Source organism: Ranitomeya imitator, chromosome 6, assembly GCF_032444005.1.
Source record: "Ranitomeya imitator isolate aRanImi1 chromosome 6, aRanImi1.pri, whole genome shotgun sequence".
NCBI lineage: Eukaryota > Metazoa > Chordata > Amphibia > Anura > Dendrobatidae > Ranitomeya > Ranitomeya imitator.
Window position 1 is genome coordinate 535,674,103 of NC_091287.1, and position 20,163 is coordinate 535,694,265.

General features: G+C 45.5%; 1 protein-coding gene across 4 annotated transcripts in view; it reads right to left on the reverse strand.

Moving 5' to 3' along the window:
* ASAP1 (ArfGAP with SH3 domain, ankyrin repeat and PH domain 1) overlaps nucleotides 1-20,163 on the reverse strand; it is a 346,099-nt gene that overhangs the window by 40,782 nt on the left and 285,154 nt on the right. For all 4 annotated transcript variants that reach the window (XM_069731924.1, XM_069731927.1, XM_069731925.1 and 1 more), the window contains one exon: nucleotides 180-267. In XM_069731924.1, the coding sequence (XP_069588025.1) occupies nucleotides 180-267 (88 nt within the window). The remainder of the gene's footprint in view (nucleotides 1-179; nucleotides 268-20,163) is intronic.

Sequence of the window (20,163 nt, forward strand, 5' to 3'; positions counted from 1 at the left end):
ATTTTTAAAAAACCGCATGCGTTTTAAAACGCAAGTGTGAAACCAGCCTAATACAGGATGTAACTCAGAATCAGTGCAGGGTCAGTAATATTGTATGTTACAGCTATTCCTCTTTTTGTCTATTCTATATCCACCTTTTACGAATGAAATGTAGACCATAGTGCAGAGAGTGAACATACGTGATATCAGGTCGAAGCATTTCTTCTCATCGGCGTTGGGTTTCACTTGGCAGGTGAGCAGGTTCAGTTTTGCAGGTGGCCTGTTGGACTGGAATAATGAATAGGTATCAAACAATGAGGTGACATTAAGGGTATGTGCACACGTAGAATGGTCCTCTGTGGATTTGTTCCGCAGCGGATTTGATAAATCTGCAGGGCAAACACACTGCGTTTTTCCTGCGGATTTACCGCGGTTTTTGTGCGGATTCCACTGCGGTTTTCTATTATGGAGCAGGTGTAAAACCGCTGCGGATTCCGCACAAAGAATTGACATGCTGCGAAATGTAACCCGCTGCGTTTCCGTGCAGTTTTTCCGCAGCATGGGCACAGCGTTTTCGGTTTCTCCATAGGTCTACATTGTACTGTAAACTCATGGGAAACTGCTGCGGATCCGCATGGTGTGCACAGAGCCTAAAGTGCGGTGCTGGGAGATCAGGGAGGGCAGAGACTAGATAGTAATCATACTCATTACCAAAATGTCTCAAAGGATCAGAAATGTCAGATAAAAATGCAACAATTGTAATGAGTAGAGTTGAGCGACCTTGACCTTTTTAGAGTCGAGCCGGGTTTTGCGAAACCCGACTATGTCCAAAGTCGGGTCGAGTGAAATCGGCCGATTATGACGTAAAGTCGGGATCGACCGAAACACGAAACCCAATGCAAGTCAATGGGGCAGCATAGTCGGCAGTGAGTGGGGGCCAGGAAAACACCTAGAGTACACATTTTAATGTCAATACCATCCATTCTTCTTAATGAAGCTTGTCAAGCGTAATTTACCTTATAATAATTGGAAGGCATTTGAAATTGGGGGTCATTTGGCTAAAGTTGTGGGGGGTAGGGCTGGTTCAAGTAATTAGTGGGCCCAGGAAATCTGGACCACGTCACGGCAGTGGAGCAGGGAGAGGTAAGTATTTCAACTTTGCAAGTGCTGTGAACCTGAGCAAGCAGGGGGGGCCCACTCGTTGGCATTGGCACTGGCACAGGGCCCCTCAAAGTACAGCGGTGTGTTTGCACGGCGGGGGCGCCTCCCACCGGCAGCAACACTTTTGCGTACTATGAGAGGCCCTGTGCCAGTGACGTCGCCAACTAGTATTCCTCCCCCCACCTGATGAAGGAACCTGCACTTTCATCTGCACCTTCCTCTTTGTCCCCGTGTAAGGTGGTATGGTATGCGGGAAGAGCAACCTGACTTTCAGCAGGGTCACAATGTTGTTGTGTAGCGTGCACGGGGAATGTTGCGTTATGGGTCAATGTACCAGCAGACTCATCTATCACTGGCTGGGCAATGGGCACGATGAAGTGGAAACACAGATATAGGCCCAAAGAAGAAAGTGGGCTAAATGCAGTTCAAAATTGGTAACACAGGAATAACCAGGGGGCATTGCAGTGGAGGACAACTGGAATGAGAGGCTGACACAGAGAGTAGGGCCAAATCAGTAAGTAGTCGAAATGCAGTTCAAAATTGACAACCGTAGTAAACAGGCGGCACAGCTTTGTTCAGTGGAGGAGAACAGCAAGGAGTGGCAGACACCGATAGTAGGCCCCAACCCAACTAGTAGGCCAAATGCAGTCTAACATTAACAACTACTTAACGAGAGGCTGAAAATGGAATTTCAGGACAGGAAACCAGGAGAACAGCAAGGAGTGGCAGACACCGATAGTAGGCCCCAAACCAACTAGTACGCCAAATGCAGTTGTTCCATTTAACCACAATTTAATGAGAGCCTGAAGATAGAAGCTCAGGAAAGGCAACCTGGTGAAAACCTTGGAGTGTAACACAACCTGTCTCTACACCCCATACCAAATTTGTAGGCCTAATGCAGCGTAGTTTCCACCAACTACTAAACGAGAGCCGGAAGATCGAAGCTCATGAAAGGCAACCCGGGGAACACCTTGGAGTGTAACACAACCTCTCTCTACACCACGGAAGGGCTGATTCTTAGGAAGGAAGGCTGTTGTAAATAAGCATTGCGCGTCCGAGGGTGATTATATTCTTATTCGGTATCTACTCACCCTCGGACGCGCCATGCTTCTTGATTTGTAATTAATGTTTATTTGCAATGTGCTTTTGACTTACTCAATTATTTTTTTAATTATTGATTTTATTAAATTAATAGTTTAACATCTTATTGGAAATAATTTAAAGGAGACGCGACAGGACAACACTCGGTGGATGCCATATCTGTGTTAACAACTCCAAAAAACTTTCAGTTAAGTTCTTGCAGGAGAAAGAAATTGTAGCTGTTGGACCTTTGTAGTACAGTTCCAGATATTTGTTGTGTGTTTGTTTTGATTGTTAAAATGTCTGCATTTGAGATCTCAACACGATCTTATTTTTTATAATCAAATTAATTTTTTAAATATTTTATTAGGTTGGTTCAAGGGGTACACGGGCCGCAGTAGACAGGTCAGTGGAGGCCTAGTGGAAGGAGGGACCGCAGATGCGCCACTGTTTCACCCATACACAATTAGTAGGCCTAATGCAGCGTAGTTTCCAACAGCTACTAAACGAGAGCCGGAAGATCGAAGCTCAGGAAAGGCAACCTGGGGAACACCTTGGAGTGTAACACAACCTCTCTCTACACCACGGAAGGGCTGATTCTTAGGAAGGAAGGCTGTTGTAAATAAGCATTGCGCGTCCGAGGGTGATTATATTCTTATTCGGTATCTACTCACCCTCGGACGCGCCATGCTTCTTGATTTGTAATTAATGTTTATTTGCAATGTGCTTTTGACTTACTCAATTATTTTTTTAATTATTGATTTTATTAAATTAATAGTTTAACATCTTATTGGAAATAATTTAAAGGAGACGCGACAGGACAACACTCGGTGGATGCCATATCTGTGTTAACAACTCCAAAAAACTTTCAGTTAACTTCTTGCAGGAGAAAGAAATTGTAGCTGTTGGACCTTTGTAGTACAGTTCCAGATATTTGTTGTGTGTTTGTTTTGATTGTTAAAATGTCTGCATTTGAGATCTCAACACGATCTTATTTTTTATAATCAAATTAATTTTTTTTATATTTAATGATGTTGGTTCAAGGGGTACACGGGCAGCAATAGACAGGTCAGTGGAGGCCTAGTGGAAGGAGTGACGGCAGACAGGCATCAAAGGCCTAACATTGGGCTGGCTGTAGGCAAGTTAAAATTGGTTCCAGGGGAACACGGCCATCAGTGGCCTGGTCAGTGTAGTTGTAGTTGAAAGAACGGGACGCAGACAGGCTTCGAAGGCCTAACATAATAACATAGGGCTGGCTGTAGGCAAGTTAAAATTGGTTCCAGGGGAACACGGCCATCAGTGGCCTGGTCAGTGTAGTTGTAGTTGAAAGAACGGGACGCAGACAGGCTTCGAAGGCCTAACATAACAAACTTGGGCTGGCTGTAGGCACTTTTAAATTTGTTCCAGGGGTACATGGGCAGCAGTGTATGGTCAGTGGAAGTCTAGTGGAAGGAGTGACCGCAGACAGGCTTCGAAGGCCTAACATAACAAACTTGGGCTGGCTGTAGGCACTTTTAAATTGGTTCCAGGGGTACACGGGCAGCAGTGGTCTGGTCAGTGGAAGTCTAGTGGAAGGAGTGACCGCAGACAGGCTTCCAAGGCCTAACATAACAAACTTGGGCTGGCTGTAGGCACTTTTAAATTGGTTCCAGGGGTACACGGGCAGCAGTGGTCTGGTCTGTGGAAGTCTAGTGGAAGGAGTGACCGCAGACAGGCTTCGAAGGCCTAACATAACAAACTTGGGCTGGCTGTAGGCACTTTTAAATTGGTTCCAGGGGTACACGGGCAGCAGTGGTCTGGTCAGTGGAAGTCTAGTGGAAGGAGTGACCGCAGACAGGCTTCCAAGGCCTAACATAACAAACTTGGGCTGGCTGTAGGCACTTTTAAATTGGTTCCAGGGGTACACGGGCAGCAGTGGTCTGGTCTGTGGAAGTCTAGTGGAAGGAGTGACCGCAGACAGGCTTCGAAGGCCTAACATAACAAACTTGGGCTGGCTGTAGGCACTTTTAAATTGGTTCCAGGGGTACACGGGCAGCAGTGGTCTGGTCAGTGGAAGTCTAGTGGAAGGAGTGACCGCAGACAGGCTTCCAAGGCCTAACATAACAAACTTGGGCTGGCTGTAGGCACTTTTAAATTGGTTCCAGGGGTACACGGGCAGCAGTGGTCTGGTCTGTGGAAGTCTAGTGGAAGGAGTGACCGCAGACAGGCTTCGAAGGCCTAACATAACAAACTTGGGCTGGCTGGAGGCACTTTTAAATTGGTTCCAGGGGTACACGGGCAGCAGTGGTCTGGTCAGTGGAAGTCTAGTGGAAGGAGTGACCGCAGACAGGCTTCCAAGGCCTAACATAACAAACTTGGGCTGGCTGTAGGCACTTTTAAATTGGTTCCAGGGGTACACGGGCAGCAGTGGTCTGGTCTGTGGAAGTCTAGTGGAAGGAGTGACCGCAGACAGGCTTCCAAGGCCTAACATAACAAACTTGGGCTGGCTGTAGGCACTTTTAAATTGGTTCCAGGGGTACACGGGCAGCAGTGGTCTGGTCTGTGGAAGTCTAGTGGAAGGAGTGACGGCAGACAGTCTTCGAAGGCCTAACATAACAAAATTGGGCTGACTGTAGGCACTTTTAAATTGGTTCCAGGGTAACACGGCCAGCAGTGGCCTGGTCAGTGTAGTAGTTGTAGAAAGAAGGGACCGCAGACAGGCTTCGAAGGCCTAACATAACAAAAATGTCAAAACAATGGTATTGTCAGTGCCAGGCATTGAAGGATGTCAGCGCCTAGACTACACATTGGTGAAGCTGTGAGAGATAATTTTGCTAGTGGTAGAGCACTGTTTGAGCTGGGGAGGGGAACTGTCTTGTGGCCGGCGGTACAGGCACAGGGCCCCTCATATTACAACGGTGTGTCTGACGTTGGGTGCGCACCACCACCGCCAGAGACACTTTATTGTACTATGAGGGACCCAGTGGCAGTGCCGTCGACCAAAAGCGGCCACACCCACCTCTTCAGACAAACAGCACTCTCAAGGGTCCAAGCGCAAAGTGGCGATAGCACGGCCCCGTGTGGGGAGTTTGGCCATTTCGTGAGGTGGAAACATGTCGTATGCTGGACAATCAGGTGAAGAAAATTACGAGATTGGAAAAGTCATTCAGAATAGTCCACAGGCAAGACCTTTTCATAGGAAAGCTAGGTGTCAGCCTGGCAGGGTGGGGCAAAAGATTTTGAAATCCAGTTGTGGTTCATTTTAATGAAGGTTAGATCATCTACATTTTGGGTAGCCAGACGAGTCCTTTTTTCTGTTAGTATTGAACCTGCAGCACTGAATACTCTTTCTGATAGGACACTAGCTGCCGGGCAAGCAAGCTCCTGCAATGCATATTCTGCCAATTCTGGCCAGGTGTCTAATTTGGATGCCCAGTAATCAAATGGGAATGACGGTTGAGGGAGAACGTCGATAAGGGATGAAAAATAGTTTGTAACCATACTGGACAAATGTTGTCTCCTGTCACTTTGAATTGATGCTGCAGTACCTGTCCTGTCTGCGGTCATAGAAAAATCACTCCACAACCTGGTCAGAAAACCCCTCTGGCCAACGCCACTTCTGATTTCTGCCCCTCTAACACCTCTGGTCTGCTGGCCCCTGGAGCTCGTGTGAGAATGATCACGGGCGCTGTGTGCAGGGAATGCCAGAAGCAAACGGTCAACAAGAGTTGATTGTTTTGTTGCTAATATTAGTTCCAAGTTCTCATGTGGCATAATATTTTGCAATTTGCCTTTATAGCGAGGATCAAGGAGGCAGGCCAACCAGTAATCGTCATCGTTCATCATTTTTGTAATGCGTGTGTCCCTTTTGAGGATACGCAAGGCATAATCCGCCATGTGGGCCAAAGTTCCCGTTGTCAAATCTGCGGTTGTGCTTGGTTGAGGGGCAGTTGCAGGCAAATCTACGTCACTTGTGTCCCTCAAAAAACCAGAACCCGGCCTTGCCACGCCACCAATTTCCCGTGCCCCCGGGAAAGCTTCCTCATTAAAAATATACTCATCCCCATCATCCTCCTCATCCTCCACCTCCTCTTCGCCCGGTACCTCGTCATGTACACTGCCCTGATCAGACAATCGCTGACTGTCATCAAGGCTTTCCTCTTCCTCTGGTGCAGACGCCTGATCCTTTATGTGCGTCAAACTTTGCATCAGCAGACGCATTAGGGGGATGCTCATGCTTATTATGGCGTTGTCTGCACTAACCAGCCGTGTGCATTCCTCAAAACACTGAAGGACTTGACACATGTCTTGAATCTTCGACCACTGCACACCTGACAACTCCATGTCTGCCATCCTACTGCCTGCCCGTGTATGTGTATCCTCCCACAAAAACATAACAGCCCGCCTCTGTTCGCACAGTCTCTGAAGCATGTGCAGTGTTGAGTTCCACCTTGTTGCAACGTCTATGATTAGGCGATGCTGGGGAAGGTTCAAAGAACGCTGATAGGTCTGCATACGGCTGGAGTGTACAGGCGAACGGCGGATATGTGCGCAAAGTCCACGCACTTTGAGGAGCAGGTCGGATAACCCCGGATAACTTTTCAGGAAGCACTGCACCACCAGGTTTAAGGTGTGAGCCAGGCAAGGAATGTGTTTCAGTTGGGAAAGGGAGATGGCAGCCATGAAATTCCTTCCGTTATCACTCACTACCTTGCCTGCCTCAAGATCTACAGTGCCCAGCCACGACTGCGTTTCTTGCTGCAAGAACTCGGACAGAACTTCCGCGGTGTGTCTATTGTCGCCCAAACACTTCATAGCCAATACAGCCTGCTGACGTTTGCCAGTAGCTGCCCCATAATGGGAGACCTGGTGTGCAACAGTGGCAGGTGCGGATGGAGTGTTTGTGCGACTGCGGTCTGTGGACGAGCTCTTGCTTCTGCAGGAGGACGAGGAGGAGGAGGAGGAGGGGGTGCGAACGGCTACAGACAACTGTTTACTAGACCGTGGCCTAGGCAGAACTGTCCCAAACTTGCTGTCCCCTGTGGACCCTGAATCCACCACATTTACCCAGTGTGCCGTGATGGACACGTAACGTCCCTGGCCATGCCTACTGGTCCATGCATCTGTTGTCAGGTGCACCTTTGTGCTCACAGATTGCCTGAGTGCATGGACGATGCGCTCTTTAACATGCTGGTGGAGGGCTGGGATGGCTTTTCTGGAAAAAAAAGTGTCGACTGGGTAGCTCGTAGCGTGGTACAGCGTAGTCCATCAGGTCTTTGAAAGCTTCGCTTTCAACTAACCGGTAGGGCATCATCTCTAACGAGATTAGTCTAGCTATGTGGGCGTTCAAACCCTGTGTACGCGGATGCGAGGCTAAGTATTTCCTTTTTCTAACCATAGTCTCATGTAGGGTGAGCTGGACTGGAGAGCTGGAGATCGTGGAACTAGCGGGGGTGCCGGTGGACATGGCAGACTGAGAGACGGTGGGAGATGGTATTGTTGCCGCCGGTGCCCTAGATGCAGTGTTTCCTACTACGAAACTGGTGATTCCCTGACCCTGACTGCTTTGGCCTGGCAAAGATACCTGCACAGATACAGCAGGTGGTGCGCTAAATGGTGGTCCTACACTGCCGGAAGGGATGTTGCGTTGATGACTAGCTTCATTGGCCGAGGGTGCAACAACCTTAAGGGACGTTTGGTAGTTAGTCCAAGCTTTCAAATGCATGGTGGTTAAATGTCTATGCATGCAACTAGTATTGAGACTTTTCAGATTCTGACCTCTGCTTAAGGAAGTAGAACATTTTTGACAGATGACTTTGCGCTGATCAATTGGATGTTGTTTAAAAAAATGCCAGACTGCACTCTTTCTAGCATCGGATACCTTTTCAGGCATTGCAGACTGAGCTTTAACCGGATGGCCACGCTGTCCTCCACCAGGTTTTGGCTTTGCCACGCGTTTTGGGCAAGATACGGGCCCGGCAGATGGAACCTGTGGCGATGTTGATGCCTGCTGCGGCCCCTCCTCCTCCTCTGCTTCAGAACTGCTGCCGCCTGCACCCTGTTCCCCCAATGGCTGCCAATCGGGGTCAAGAACTGGGTCATCTAATAACTCTTCTTGTACCTCCTGCGCAACTTCGTCTGTGTCACCGTGTCGTTCGGTGGTATAGCGTTCGTGATGGGGCAACATAGTCTCATCAGGGTCTGATTCTTGATCAGCACCCTGCGAGGGCAATGTTGTGGTCTGAGTCAAAGGACCAGCATAGTAGTCTGGCTGTGGCTGTGCATCAGTGCACTCCATGTCAGATTCAACTTGTAATGGGCATGGACTGTTAACTGCTTCACTTTCTAAGCCAGGGACGGTATGTGTAAAGAGCTCCATGGAGTAACCCGTTGTGTCGCCTGCTGCATTCTTCTCTGTTGTTGTTTTTGCTGAAGAGGACAAGGAAGTGACTTGTCCCTGACCGTGAACATCCACTAACGACGCGCTGCTTTTACTTTTACCAGTTTCACGAGAGGAGGCAAAAGAGCTAGAGGCTGAGTCAGCAAGATAAGCCAAAACTTGCTCTTGCTGCTCCGGCTTTAAAAGCGGTTTTCCTAATCCCAGAAAAGGGAGCGTTCGAGGCCTTGTGTAGCCGGACGACGAACCTGGCTCCACAGCTCCAGACTTAGGTGCAATATTTTTTTCCCCACGACCACCTGATGCTCCACCACTACCACTACCCTCATTACCAGCTGACAATGAACGCCCCCGGCCACGACCTCTTCCACTAGACTTCCTCATTGTTTTAAAAACGTAACCAAACTAACGTTATTTGTTGCAGTCACACAACTTACACGGTGAGCTATAACTTCAGTATGATTTAGCTACCCCTTTACAGGTTGGTGAGACCACAGCGAAAATCAGGCCCAATGTTACACACTCTGTTTTTGGTGGCTGCAAATTAGAGAGATGCCCCACACGCAGGACTGTCACTGAAGCACAAATGTTAATATTAATGTCACACTATTATTTTTTTTTTATTTTTATTTTTTTCAGGAACACTTTAGAAACCCCCCCAAAAAAAAAATAGATTTTTGCAGGGAGAATTTAGAAAACAAATGTAACAAACTATATGCTTTCTATGGGCCACTGAGTGAGAGATGACGCACACAGGAATCAGGAGTGGCACACAAGCCCAGAGGCCAATATTTTTCTACCAATGATTGATGGAGTTATTTTCTCTGGTAGATTTTGGAACCCAAATCAAGGAAAAAAAATATAGGCTTTCTATGGACCACAATTGGAGAGAGAGAGAGAGAGAGAGAGAGAGAGAGAGAGAGAGAGATGGCACACCCAGGAGTCAAGACTGGCACACAAGCAGAAAGGCCAATATTAATCTCCCATTTTTTTTTTGGGTTTGTTTTTTTTTTTTTTTTTCAGGGAGACTTTAGAAAAAAAAATAATAAAAAAAATATGATTTTATCAGGAAGAATTTAGAAACCAAATAAAATAAAATGATTTTTTCAGGGAGAATTTATAAAACAAATAAAAACAAAAATAGGCGTTCTATGGCCCACTGACTGAGAGATGACGCACACAGGAGTCAGGAGTGGCACACAAGCCCAGAGGCCAATATTTTTCTACCAATGATTGATGTAGTTATTTTCTCTGGTAGATTTTGGAACCCAAATCAAGGAAAAAAAATATAGGCTTTCTATGGACCACAATTGGAGAGAGAGAGAGAGAGAGAGAGATGGCACACCCAGGAGTCAAGACTGGCACACAAGCAGAAAGGCCAATATTAATCTCCCACTGTTTTTTTTTGGTTGTTTTTTTTTTTTTTTTTTCAGGGAGACTTTAGAAAAAAAAATAATAAAAAAAATATGATTTTATCAGGAAGAATTTAGAAACCAAATAAAATAAAATGATTTTTTCAGGGAGAATTTATAAAACAAATAAAACCAAAAATAGGCGTTCTATGGCCCACTGACTGAGAGATGACGCACACAGGAGTCAAGACTGGCACACAAGCAGAAAGGCCAATATTAATCTCCCACTGTTTTTTTTTTTTTTTTTTTTTTTTTCAGGGAGACTTTAGAAAAAAAAATAATAAAAAAAATATGATTTTATCAGGAAGAATTTAGAAACCAAATAAAATAAAATGATTTTTTCAGGGAGAATTTATAAAACTAATAAAACAAAAAATAGGCGTTCTATGGCCCACTGAGTGAGAGATGACGCACACAGGAGTCAAGACTGGCACACAAGCAGAAAGGCCAATATTACTCCCCCACTGTTTTTTTTGTTTGTTTGTTTTTTTGTTTTGTTTTTTTCAGGGAGACTTTAGAAAAAAAAATAATAAAAAAAATATGATTTTATCAGGAAGAATTTAGAAACCAAATAAAATAAAATGATTTTTTCAGGGAGAATTTATAAAACAAATAAAAACAAAAATAGGCGTTCTATGGCCCACTGACTGAGAGATGACGCACAGAGGAGTCAGGAGTGGCACACAAGCCCAGAGGCCAATATTTTTCTACCAATGATTGATGTAGTTATTTTCTCTGGTAGATTTTGGAACCCAAATCAAGGGAAAAAAATATAGGCTTTCTATGGACCACAATTGGAGAGAGAGAGAGAGAGAGAGATGGCACACCCAGGAGTCAAGACTGGCACACAAGCAGAAAGGCCAATATTAATCTCCCACTGTTTTTTTTGGTTGTTTTTTTTTTTTTTTTTTTCAGGGAGACTTTAGAAAAAAAAATAATAAAAAAAATATGATTTTATCAGGAAGAATTTAGAAACCAAATAAAATAAAATGATTTTTTCAGGGAGAATTTATAAAACAAATAAAAACAAAAATAGGCGTTCTATGGCCCACTGACTGAGAGATGACGCACACAGGAGTCAGGAGTGGCACACAAGCCCAGAGGCCAATATTTTTCTACCAATGATTGATGTAGTTATTTTCTCTGGTAGATTTTGGAACCCAAATCAAGGAAAAAAAATATAGGCTTTCTATGGACCACAATTGGAGAGAGAGAGAGAGAGAGAGAGAGAGAGAGAGAGAGAGATGGCACACCCAGGAGTCAAGACTGGCACACAAGCAGAAAGGCCAATATTAATCTCCCACTGTTTTTTTTTTTTTTTTTTTTTTTTTCAGGGAGACTTTAGAAAAAAAAATAATAAAAAAAATATGATTTTATCAGGAAGAATTTAGAAACCAAATAAAATAAAATGATTTTTTCAGGGAGAATTTATAAAACTAATAAAACAAAAAATAGGCGTTCTATGGCCCACTGAGTGAGAGATGACGCACACAGGAGTCAAGACTGGCACACAAGCAGAAAGGCCAATATTAATCCCCCACTGTTTTTTTTGTTTGTTTTTTTTTTTGTTTTGTTTTTTTCAGGGAGACTTTAGAAAAAAAAATAATAAAAAAAATATGATTTTATCAGGAAGAATTTAGAAACCAAATAAAATAAAATGATTTTTTCAGGGAGAATTTATAAAACTAATAAAACAAAAAATAGGCGTTCTATGGCCCACTGAGTGAGAGATGACGCACACAGGAGTCAAGACTGGCACACAAGCAGAAAGGCCAATATTAATCCCCCACTGTTTTTTTTGTTTGTTTTTTTTTTTGTTTTGTTTTTTTCAGGGAGACTTTAGAAAAAAAAATAATAAAAAAAATATGATTTTATCAGGAAGAATTTAGAAACCAAATAAAATAAAATGATTTTTTCAGGGAGAATTTAGAAAACAAATAAAACCAAAAATAGGCGTTCTATGGCCCACTGACTGAGAGAGAGAGAGAGATGGCACGCTTAGTACTGGCACACAAGCCCAAAGGGCAATATTAATCTCCCTTTTTTTTTCAGGGAGAATTTCTAAAACCCAAAAAAAAAAAAAAAATAGGCTTTCTATGGCCCACTATTTGTGAGAGAGATGGGACGCTCAGGACTGGCACAGATGGCACGCTCAGGACTGGCACAGAAGCCCAGAGGCCAATATTAATCTCCCTTTTTTTCTGGGAGAATTTATAAAACCAAAAAAATATTTAAATAGGCTTTCTATGGCCCACTATTTGTGAGAGAGATGGCACGCTCAGGACTGGCACAGATGGCACGCTCACAACTGGCACACAAGCCCAGAGGCCAATATTAATCTCCCTTTTTTTCAGGGAGAATTTATAAAACCAAAAAAAAAATTAAATAGGCTTTCTATGGCCCACTATTTGTGAGAGAGATGGCACGCTCAGGACTGGCACAGATGGCACGCTCACAACTGGCACACAAACCCAGAGGCCAATATTAATCTCCCTTTTTTCAGGGAAAATTTATAAAACCAAAAAAAAAATTAAATAGGCTTTCTATGGCCCACTATTTGTGAGAGAGATGGCACGCTCAGGACTGGCACAGATGGCACGCTCACAACTGGCACACAAGCCCAGATGCCAATATTAATCTCCCTTTTTTCAGGGAAAATTTATAAAACCAAAAAAAAAATTAAATAGGCTTTCTATGGCCCACTATTTGTGAGAGAGATGGCACGCTCAGGACTGGCACAGATGGCACGCTCACAACTGGCACACAAGCCCAGAGGCCAATATTAATCTCCCTTTTTTTCAGGGAGAATTTATAAAACCAAAAAAAAAATTAAATAGGCTTTCTATGGCCCACTATTTGTGAGAGAGATGGCACGCTCAGGGCTGGCACAGATGGCACGCTCAGGACTGGCACACAAGCCCAGAGGCCAATATTAATCTCCCTTTTTTCAGGGAGAATTTATAAAACCCAAAAAAAAATAAAATAGGCTTTCTATGGCCCACTATTTGTGAGAGAGATGGCACACTCAGGACTGGCACACAAGCCCAAAGGCCAATATTAATCTCCCACTGTATTTTTATCAGGGAGAATTTATACACCCCACAAAAAAAAATACAGAAAAATGAAAAGGCTTTCTATGGCCCACTATGTGAGAGAGATGGCACACACAGGGATGGCACTCTAGCAGAAATGCCAAATTGCCAATCTTAATCTCCCACCAAAAAAAAAAAAAAAAAAAAAAAAAACAGGGAGTGTCCAACAATTACTATCTCCCTGCAGTAATCTCAGCCAGGTATGGCAGGCAGCAATAAGGAGTGGACTGATGCACAAATCAAATAAAAAGTGTGGACAAACAAAAAAGATAGCTGTGCAGAAAGGAAGGAACAAGAGGATTTGTGCTTTGAAAAAAGCAGTTGGTTTGCACAGCGGCGTACACACAGCAATGCAGCTATCAGGGAGCCTTCTAGGGCAGCCCAATGAGCTACAGCGCTGAGGGGAAAAAAAAAAAAAAAACTTCCACTGTCCCTGCACACCGAGGGTGGTGTTGGACAGTGCAAATCGCTGCAGCACAAGCGGTTTTGTGGTTAATGGACCCTGCCTAACGCTATCCCTGCTTCTGACAAAGCGGCAGCAACCTCTCCCTAAGCTCAGATCAGCAGCAGTAACATGGCGGTCGGCGGGAACGCCTCTTTATAGCCCCTGTGACGTCGCAGACAGCAAGCCAATCACTGCAATGCCCTTCTCTAAGATGGTGGGGACCAGGACCTATGTCATCACGCTGCCCACACTCTGCGTTTACCTTCATTGGCTGAGAAATGGCGCTTTTCGCGTCATTGAAACGCGACTTTGGCGCGAAAGTCGCGTACCGCATGGCCGACCCCGCACAGGGGTCGGATCGGGTTTCATGAAACCCCGACTTAGCCAAAAGTCGGCGACTTTTGAAAATGTTCGACCCGTTTCGCTCAACCCTAGTAATGAGTACAGAACCAGTGTAACCAGTTCAGGACCAGGACACTTTCCCTGTAAACAACTAGGCATATTTTAACTTTTTTAGTTCACACCAGTGTGAAAGTGATCCCCGACTTTCTGGTTATGTTATACATGAAGTTTTAATTTGATGCCATTTTTAATTTTGTATTTTTTGATGCCATCACGGGAAAAAATACATATAAAAAAGTGAGTTTCAATGAATTGTGAGCGCAGCTCTGCAGCTCCATATTCGCTGTATTGCACACTTCGTTCACGATAAATTATGTAAATTAATAACAATCTGAATTAACTTGCTTTACTTAATTCCTATATTTTTGCATCCTATTATCAGGGGGCAGCGCATTATGGGGGCTCAGATAACGAGTACTTCGTTTTGGTTGGGCTTATGGGAAATCGCACCTAAATAACGTGTAAAAGTCATGGAAAAAAAAAAATCAAGAGTTAGTAGCTGGCATTGCAGAAAACGGCTTCTCTTTAACACATTGTTTCCCATGTAGAGCAAAATAGTAACAGAAGATGGGGAGGAGGGGGAGATGAAGCTTCACAGAAGGGGAGGAGCAACAACACACTGAAGCCATCTGATTGGCCAGAACACAGCTGTGACATCACACCAGGGAAAGCCCATTCAGCAAGTAAAGAGATATCGGCAGGTAGAAGGAAAACCTGATGGAACTCAAGATCGGTACAAGATGAGGAAAGCAAAGTCATCACATAGTAACTCCATATTAGATGTGGATTAACCCTGTAAAGTTTCATAAAAAATGGAGCCACATTGTAAGTCTGGTGCAGGATCGGTCGTCTCACCATGTGCTACCTATAAAGCTAACCTCACTGTTTGCTTTGTGGAAAGTGATCCGTGTAGTGACAGTCGTTACAGGTCTTTCCTGAATAGACGCCATAGCACAGGGTTCATCTGCCCAGAACAATGGCAGAGCAAATATTGACGCACCACCGGTAGTCCTGTAGTATTCACCCAGTATTCTATTATAAGTCATCTATAATCCCCTCCATGGAGTAAAGGATTAGGAGCCATGATGTAACAACAGATTTCATCCCTGGAGGATAAAGATGACAGATAGATGAGGGACGTGGAGATATGTCCTGCTGTTACCCCAAGGTTTCTCGGCACAATGTATTAATAGGAGCCTGGGCTCCGTGAAAAATCAAAGACGACTTTAGTTACGTAGGAGAATAATTTGCTTCAATAAAACCTCGTGCCATATGTTTGTCAGCACGGACTTTGTGATACATTAGTGGAACCAGTGTAAGAAATGTACGTAATGTACGAGACACTGCTCTGCTACATCGGAAAGTGAGGGTTTCAGCAACCACAACTGCTCCAAACGCTCTCGACAGAGCAGCCTCCAATGGCACAATACAGCAAACATCACAAGAGCCCCTATGGTGTTCCTCATAGTATCCATCATTGATGGACTGCATAGTGACCATGGCCAATGTTCCTCATATAATCCACCATTGATTGATTGTAAGGTGGCCATGGCCAATGTTCCTCATAGTACCCATCACTGATGGACTGTACGGTGGCAACCACTGATGTTCCTCATAGTACCCATCATTGATGGACTGTATGGTGGCCATGGCCAATGTTCCTCATAGTACCCATCATTGATGGACTGTATGGTGGCCACCACGGATGTTCCTCATAGTACCCATCACTGATTGACTGTATGGTGGCCACCACTGATGTTCCTCATAGTACCCATCATTGATGGACTGCATAGTGGTCATGGCCAATGTTCCTCATAGTACCCATCACTGATGGACCGCATGGTGGCCACCTCTGATGTTTCTCATAGTGACCACCCCCAATGTGCTGCATAATGATTACTGCTACAGAAGTCCCGTAGTGTACCCAAAGGAAAGTCCACATAACAAAGCCTGTTTATTACCTAGTGCGGAGCTATGGTGGGCTCCATCCTAATTCTCCAACGCTGCCCCTATGTCATCCTGTCATGCACTGCAGCTTCACCACTTCTGGATACTATTCAGATAAATGGGTCAATAGGTCAGATAAATAGGCAGCATTAATAGTAAAAACTTGCTCACACAGGGTTTATAGCGGTGTTAACGGAGTGAGTTACCCGCGGCATAACGCTGTCCGTTACCGCTGCCATTAACCCTGTGTGAGCGGTGACTGGAGGGGAGTATGGAGCGGGCGCCGGGCACTGACTGCGGGGAGCATGGAGCGGGCGCCGGGCACTGACTGCGGGGAGTATGGAGCGGCGCCGGGCACTGACTGCAGGGGAGTAGGGAGGGAATAATCGGACTGTGGCCGTCACTGATTGGTTGCGACAGCCATGACAGGCAGCTGGCGTGACCAATCAGCGACTTGCATTTCCATGACAGACAGAGGCCGCAACCAATGAATATCCGAGCCAGACAGAAGGACAGACGGAAGTGACCTTTAGACAATTATATAGTAGATGGCTGGCCTGCACGTGAAGCAGCGCCACTCCTGTGCACAGGTAGAAGGTTTACACAGTAAAATATCGATATTTGCAGATGATACAAAACTATGTAAAGCAGTTAACACAAGAGAAGATAGTATTCTGCTACAGATGGATCTGGATAAGTTGGAAACTTGGGCTGAAAGGTGGCAGATGAGGTTTAACAATGATAAATGTAAGGTTATACACATGGGAAGAAGGAATCAATGTCACCATTACACACTGAATGGGAAACCACTGGGTAAATCTGACAGGGAGAAGGACTTGGGGATCCTAGTTAATGATAAACTTACCTGGAGCAGCCAGTGCCAGGCAGCAGCTGCCAAGGCAAACAGGATCATGGGGTGCATTAAAAGAGGTCTGGATACACATGATGAGAGCATTATACTGCCTCTGTACAAATCCCTAGTTAGACCGCACATGGAGTACTGTGTCCAGTTTTGGGCACCGGTGCTCAGGAAGGATATAATGGAACTAGAGAGAGTACAAAGGAGGGCAACAAAATTAATAAAGGGGATGGGAGAACTACAATACCCAGATAGATTAGCGAAATTAGGATTATTTAGTCTAGAAAAAAGACGACTGAGGGGCGATCTAATAACCATGTATAAGTATATAAGGGGACAATACAAATATCTCGCTGAGGATCTGTTTATACCAAGGAAGGTGACGGGCACAAGGGGGCATTCTTTGCGTCTGGAGGAGAGAAGGTTTTTCCACCAACATAGAAGAGGATTCTTTACTGTTAGGGCAGTGAGAATCTGGAATTGCTTGCCTGAGGAGGTGGTGATGGCAAACTCAGTCGAGGGGTTCAAGAGAGGCCTGGATGTCTTCCTGGAGCAGAACAATATTGTATCATACAATTAGGTTCTGTAGAAGGACGTAGATCTGGGGATTTATTATGATGGAATATAGGCTGAACTGGATGGACAAATGTCTTTTTTCGGCCTTACTAACTATGTTACTATGTTAGGTTCTGTGCTCAGCACAAATTACTCCAATGGAGTAAAGTTGCAGTACTAGACTCAACCTAGCAGCTATATTTTTACTCCTACGCATCAGGCGGTATGAATATTCTCGTGAAGCGCAGCCATTAGTGCTCCAGACTTTTCTTCTAGCTCGTTTCTTGTCTGCCATATTAGTTCTCTAGGAGCTCATGCCTCTGTCAGCCATCCAAGCTCAGAACGTATAATCCTGCATGACTTTTGCTCTTCACTTCCTCTGTTAGAGCTCACTGTCAACCAATCAGTCACCAGTAACCCTGTCAGCGCTCAATGTCAACCAGTGTCCAGTAACCCTCTGTTAGCGCTCATTGTCAACCAGTGTCCGGTAACCCTCTGTTAGCGCTCATTGTCAACTACCAGTGTCCGGTAACCCTCTGTTAGCGCTCATTGTCAACCAGTGTCCGGTAACCCTCTGCTAGCGCTCATTGTCAACCAGTGTCCGGTAACCCTCTGTTAGCGCTCATTGTTAACCAGTATCCAGTAACCCTCTGCTAGAGCTCATTGTCAAGTACCAGTGTCCGGTAACCCTCTGTTAGCGCTCATTGTCAACCAGTGTCCGGTAACCCTCTGTTAGTGCTCATTGTCAACCAGTGTCCGGTAACCCTCTGTTAGCGCTCATTGTCAACCAGTGTCCGGTAACCCTCTGTTAGCGCTCATTGTTAACCAGTATCCAGTAACCCTCTGTTAGCGCTCATTGTCAACTACCAGTATCCGGTAACCCTCTGTTAGCGCTCATTGTCAAGTACCAGTGTCCGGTAACCCTCTGTTAGCGCTCATTGTCAACCGGTGTCCGGTAACCCTCTGTTAGCGCTCATTGTCAACAACCAGTGTCCGGTAACCCTCTGTTAGCGTTCATTGTCAACTACCAGTATCCGGTAACCCTCTGTTAGCGCTCATTGTCAACTACCAGTGTCCGGTAACCCTCTGTTAGCGCTCATTGTCAACTACCAGTGTCCGGTAACCCTCTGTTAGCGCTCACTGTCAACAACCAGTGTCCGGTAACCCTCTGTTAGCGTTCATTGTCAACCAGTATCCAGTAACCCTCTGTTAGCGCTCATTGTCAACTACCAGTATCCGGTAACCCTCTGTTAGCGCTCATTGTCAAGTATCAGTGTCCGGTAACCCTCTGTTAGCGCTCATTGTCAACCGGTGTCCGGTAACCCTCTGTTAGCGCTCATTGTCAACCAGTATCCGGTAACCCTCTGTTAGCGCTCATTGTCAACTAATCAGTATCCAGTAACCCTCTGTTAGCGTTCATTGTCAACTACCAGTGTCCGGTAACCCTCTGTTAGCGCTCATTGTCAACAACCAGTATCCGGTAACCCTCTGTTAGCGCTCATTGTCAACCAGTGTCTGGTAACCCTCTGTTAGCGCTCATTGTCAACTACCAGTGTCCGGTAACCCTCTGTTAGCGCTCATTGTCAACTACCAGTATCCGGTAACCCTCTGTTAGCGCTCATTGTCAACTACCAGTGTCCGGTAACCCTCTGTTAGCGCTCATTGTCAACTACCAGTGTCCGGTAACCCTCTGTTAGTGCTCATTGTCAACCAGTGTCCGGTAACCCTCTGTTAGCGATCATTGTCAACCAGTGTCTGGTAACCCTCTGTTAGCGCTCACTGTCAACTACCAGTGTCCGGTAACCCTTTGTTAGCGCTCATTGTCAACTACCAGTATCCAGTAACCCTCTGTTAGCGCTCATTGTCAACTACCAGTGTCCGGTAACCCTCTGTTAGCGCTCATTGTCAATCCGTGTCCGGTAACCCTCTGTTAGCGCTCATTGTCAACCAGTATCCAGTAACCCTCTGTTAGCGCTCATTGTCAACTACCAGTGTCCGGTAACCCTCTGCTAGCGCTCATTGTCAACCAGTATCCAGTAACCCTCTGTTAGCGCTCATTGTCAACCAGTATCCAGTAACCCTCTGTTAGCGCTCATTGTCAACTACCAGTGTCCGGTAACCCTCTGTTAGCGTTCATTGTCAACTACCAGTATCCGGTAACCCTCTGTTAGCGCTCATTGTCAACTACCAGTGTCTGGTAACCCTCTGTTAGCGCTCATTGTCAACTACCAGTGTCCGGTAACCCTCTGTTAGCGCTCACTGTCAACAACCAGTGTCCGGTAACCCTCTGTTAGCGTTCATTGTCAACCAGTATCCAGTAACCCTCTGTTAGCGCTCATTGTCAACTACCAGTATCCGGTAACCCTCTGTTAGCGCTCATTGTCAAGTATCAGTGTCCGGTAACCCTCTGTTAGCGCTCATTGTCAACCGGTGTCCGGTAACCCTCTGTTAGCGCTCATTGTCAACCAGTATCCTGTAACCCTCTGTTAGCGCTCATTGTCAACTAATCAGTATCCAGTAACCCTCTGTTAGCGTTCATTGTCAACTACCAGTGTCCGGTAACCCTCTGTTAGCGCTCATTGTCAACTACCAGTATCCGGTAACCCTCTGTTAGCGCTCATTGTCAACCAGTGTCTGGTAACCCTCTGTTAGCGCTCATTGTCAACTACCAGTGTCCGGTAACCCTCTGTTAGCGCTCATTGTCAACTACCAGTATCCGGTAACCCTCTGTTAGCGCTCATTGTCAACTACCAGTGTCCGGTAACCCTCTGTTAGCGCTCATTGTCAACTACCAGTGTCCGGTAACCCTCTGTTAGTGCTCATTGTCAACCAGTGTCCGGTAACCCTCTGTTAGC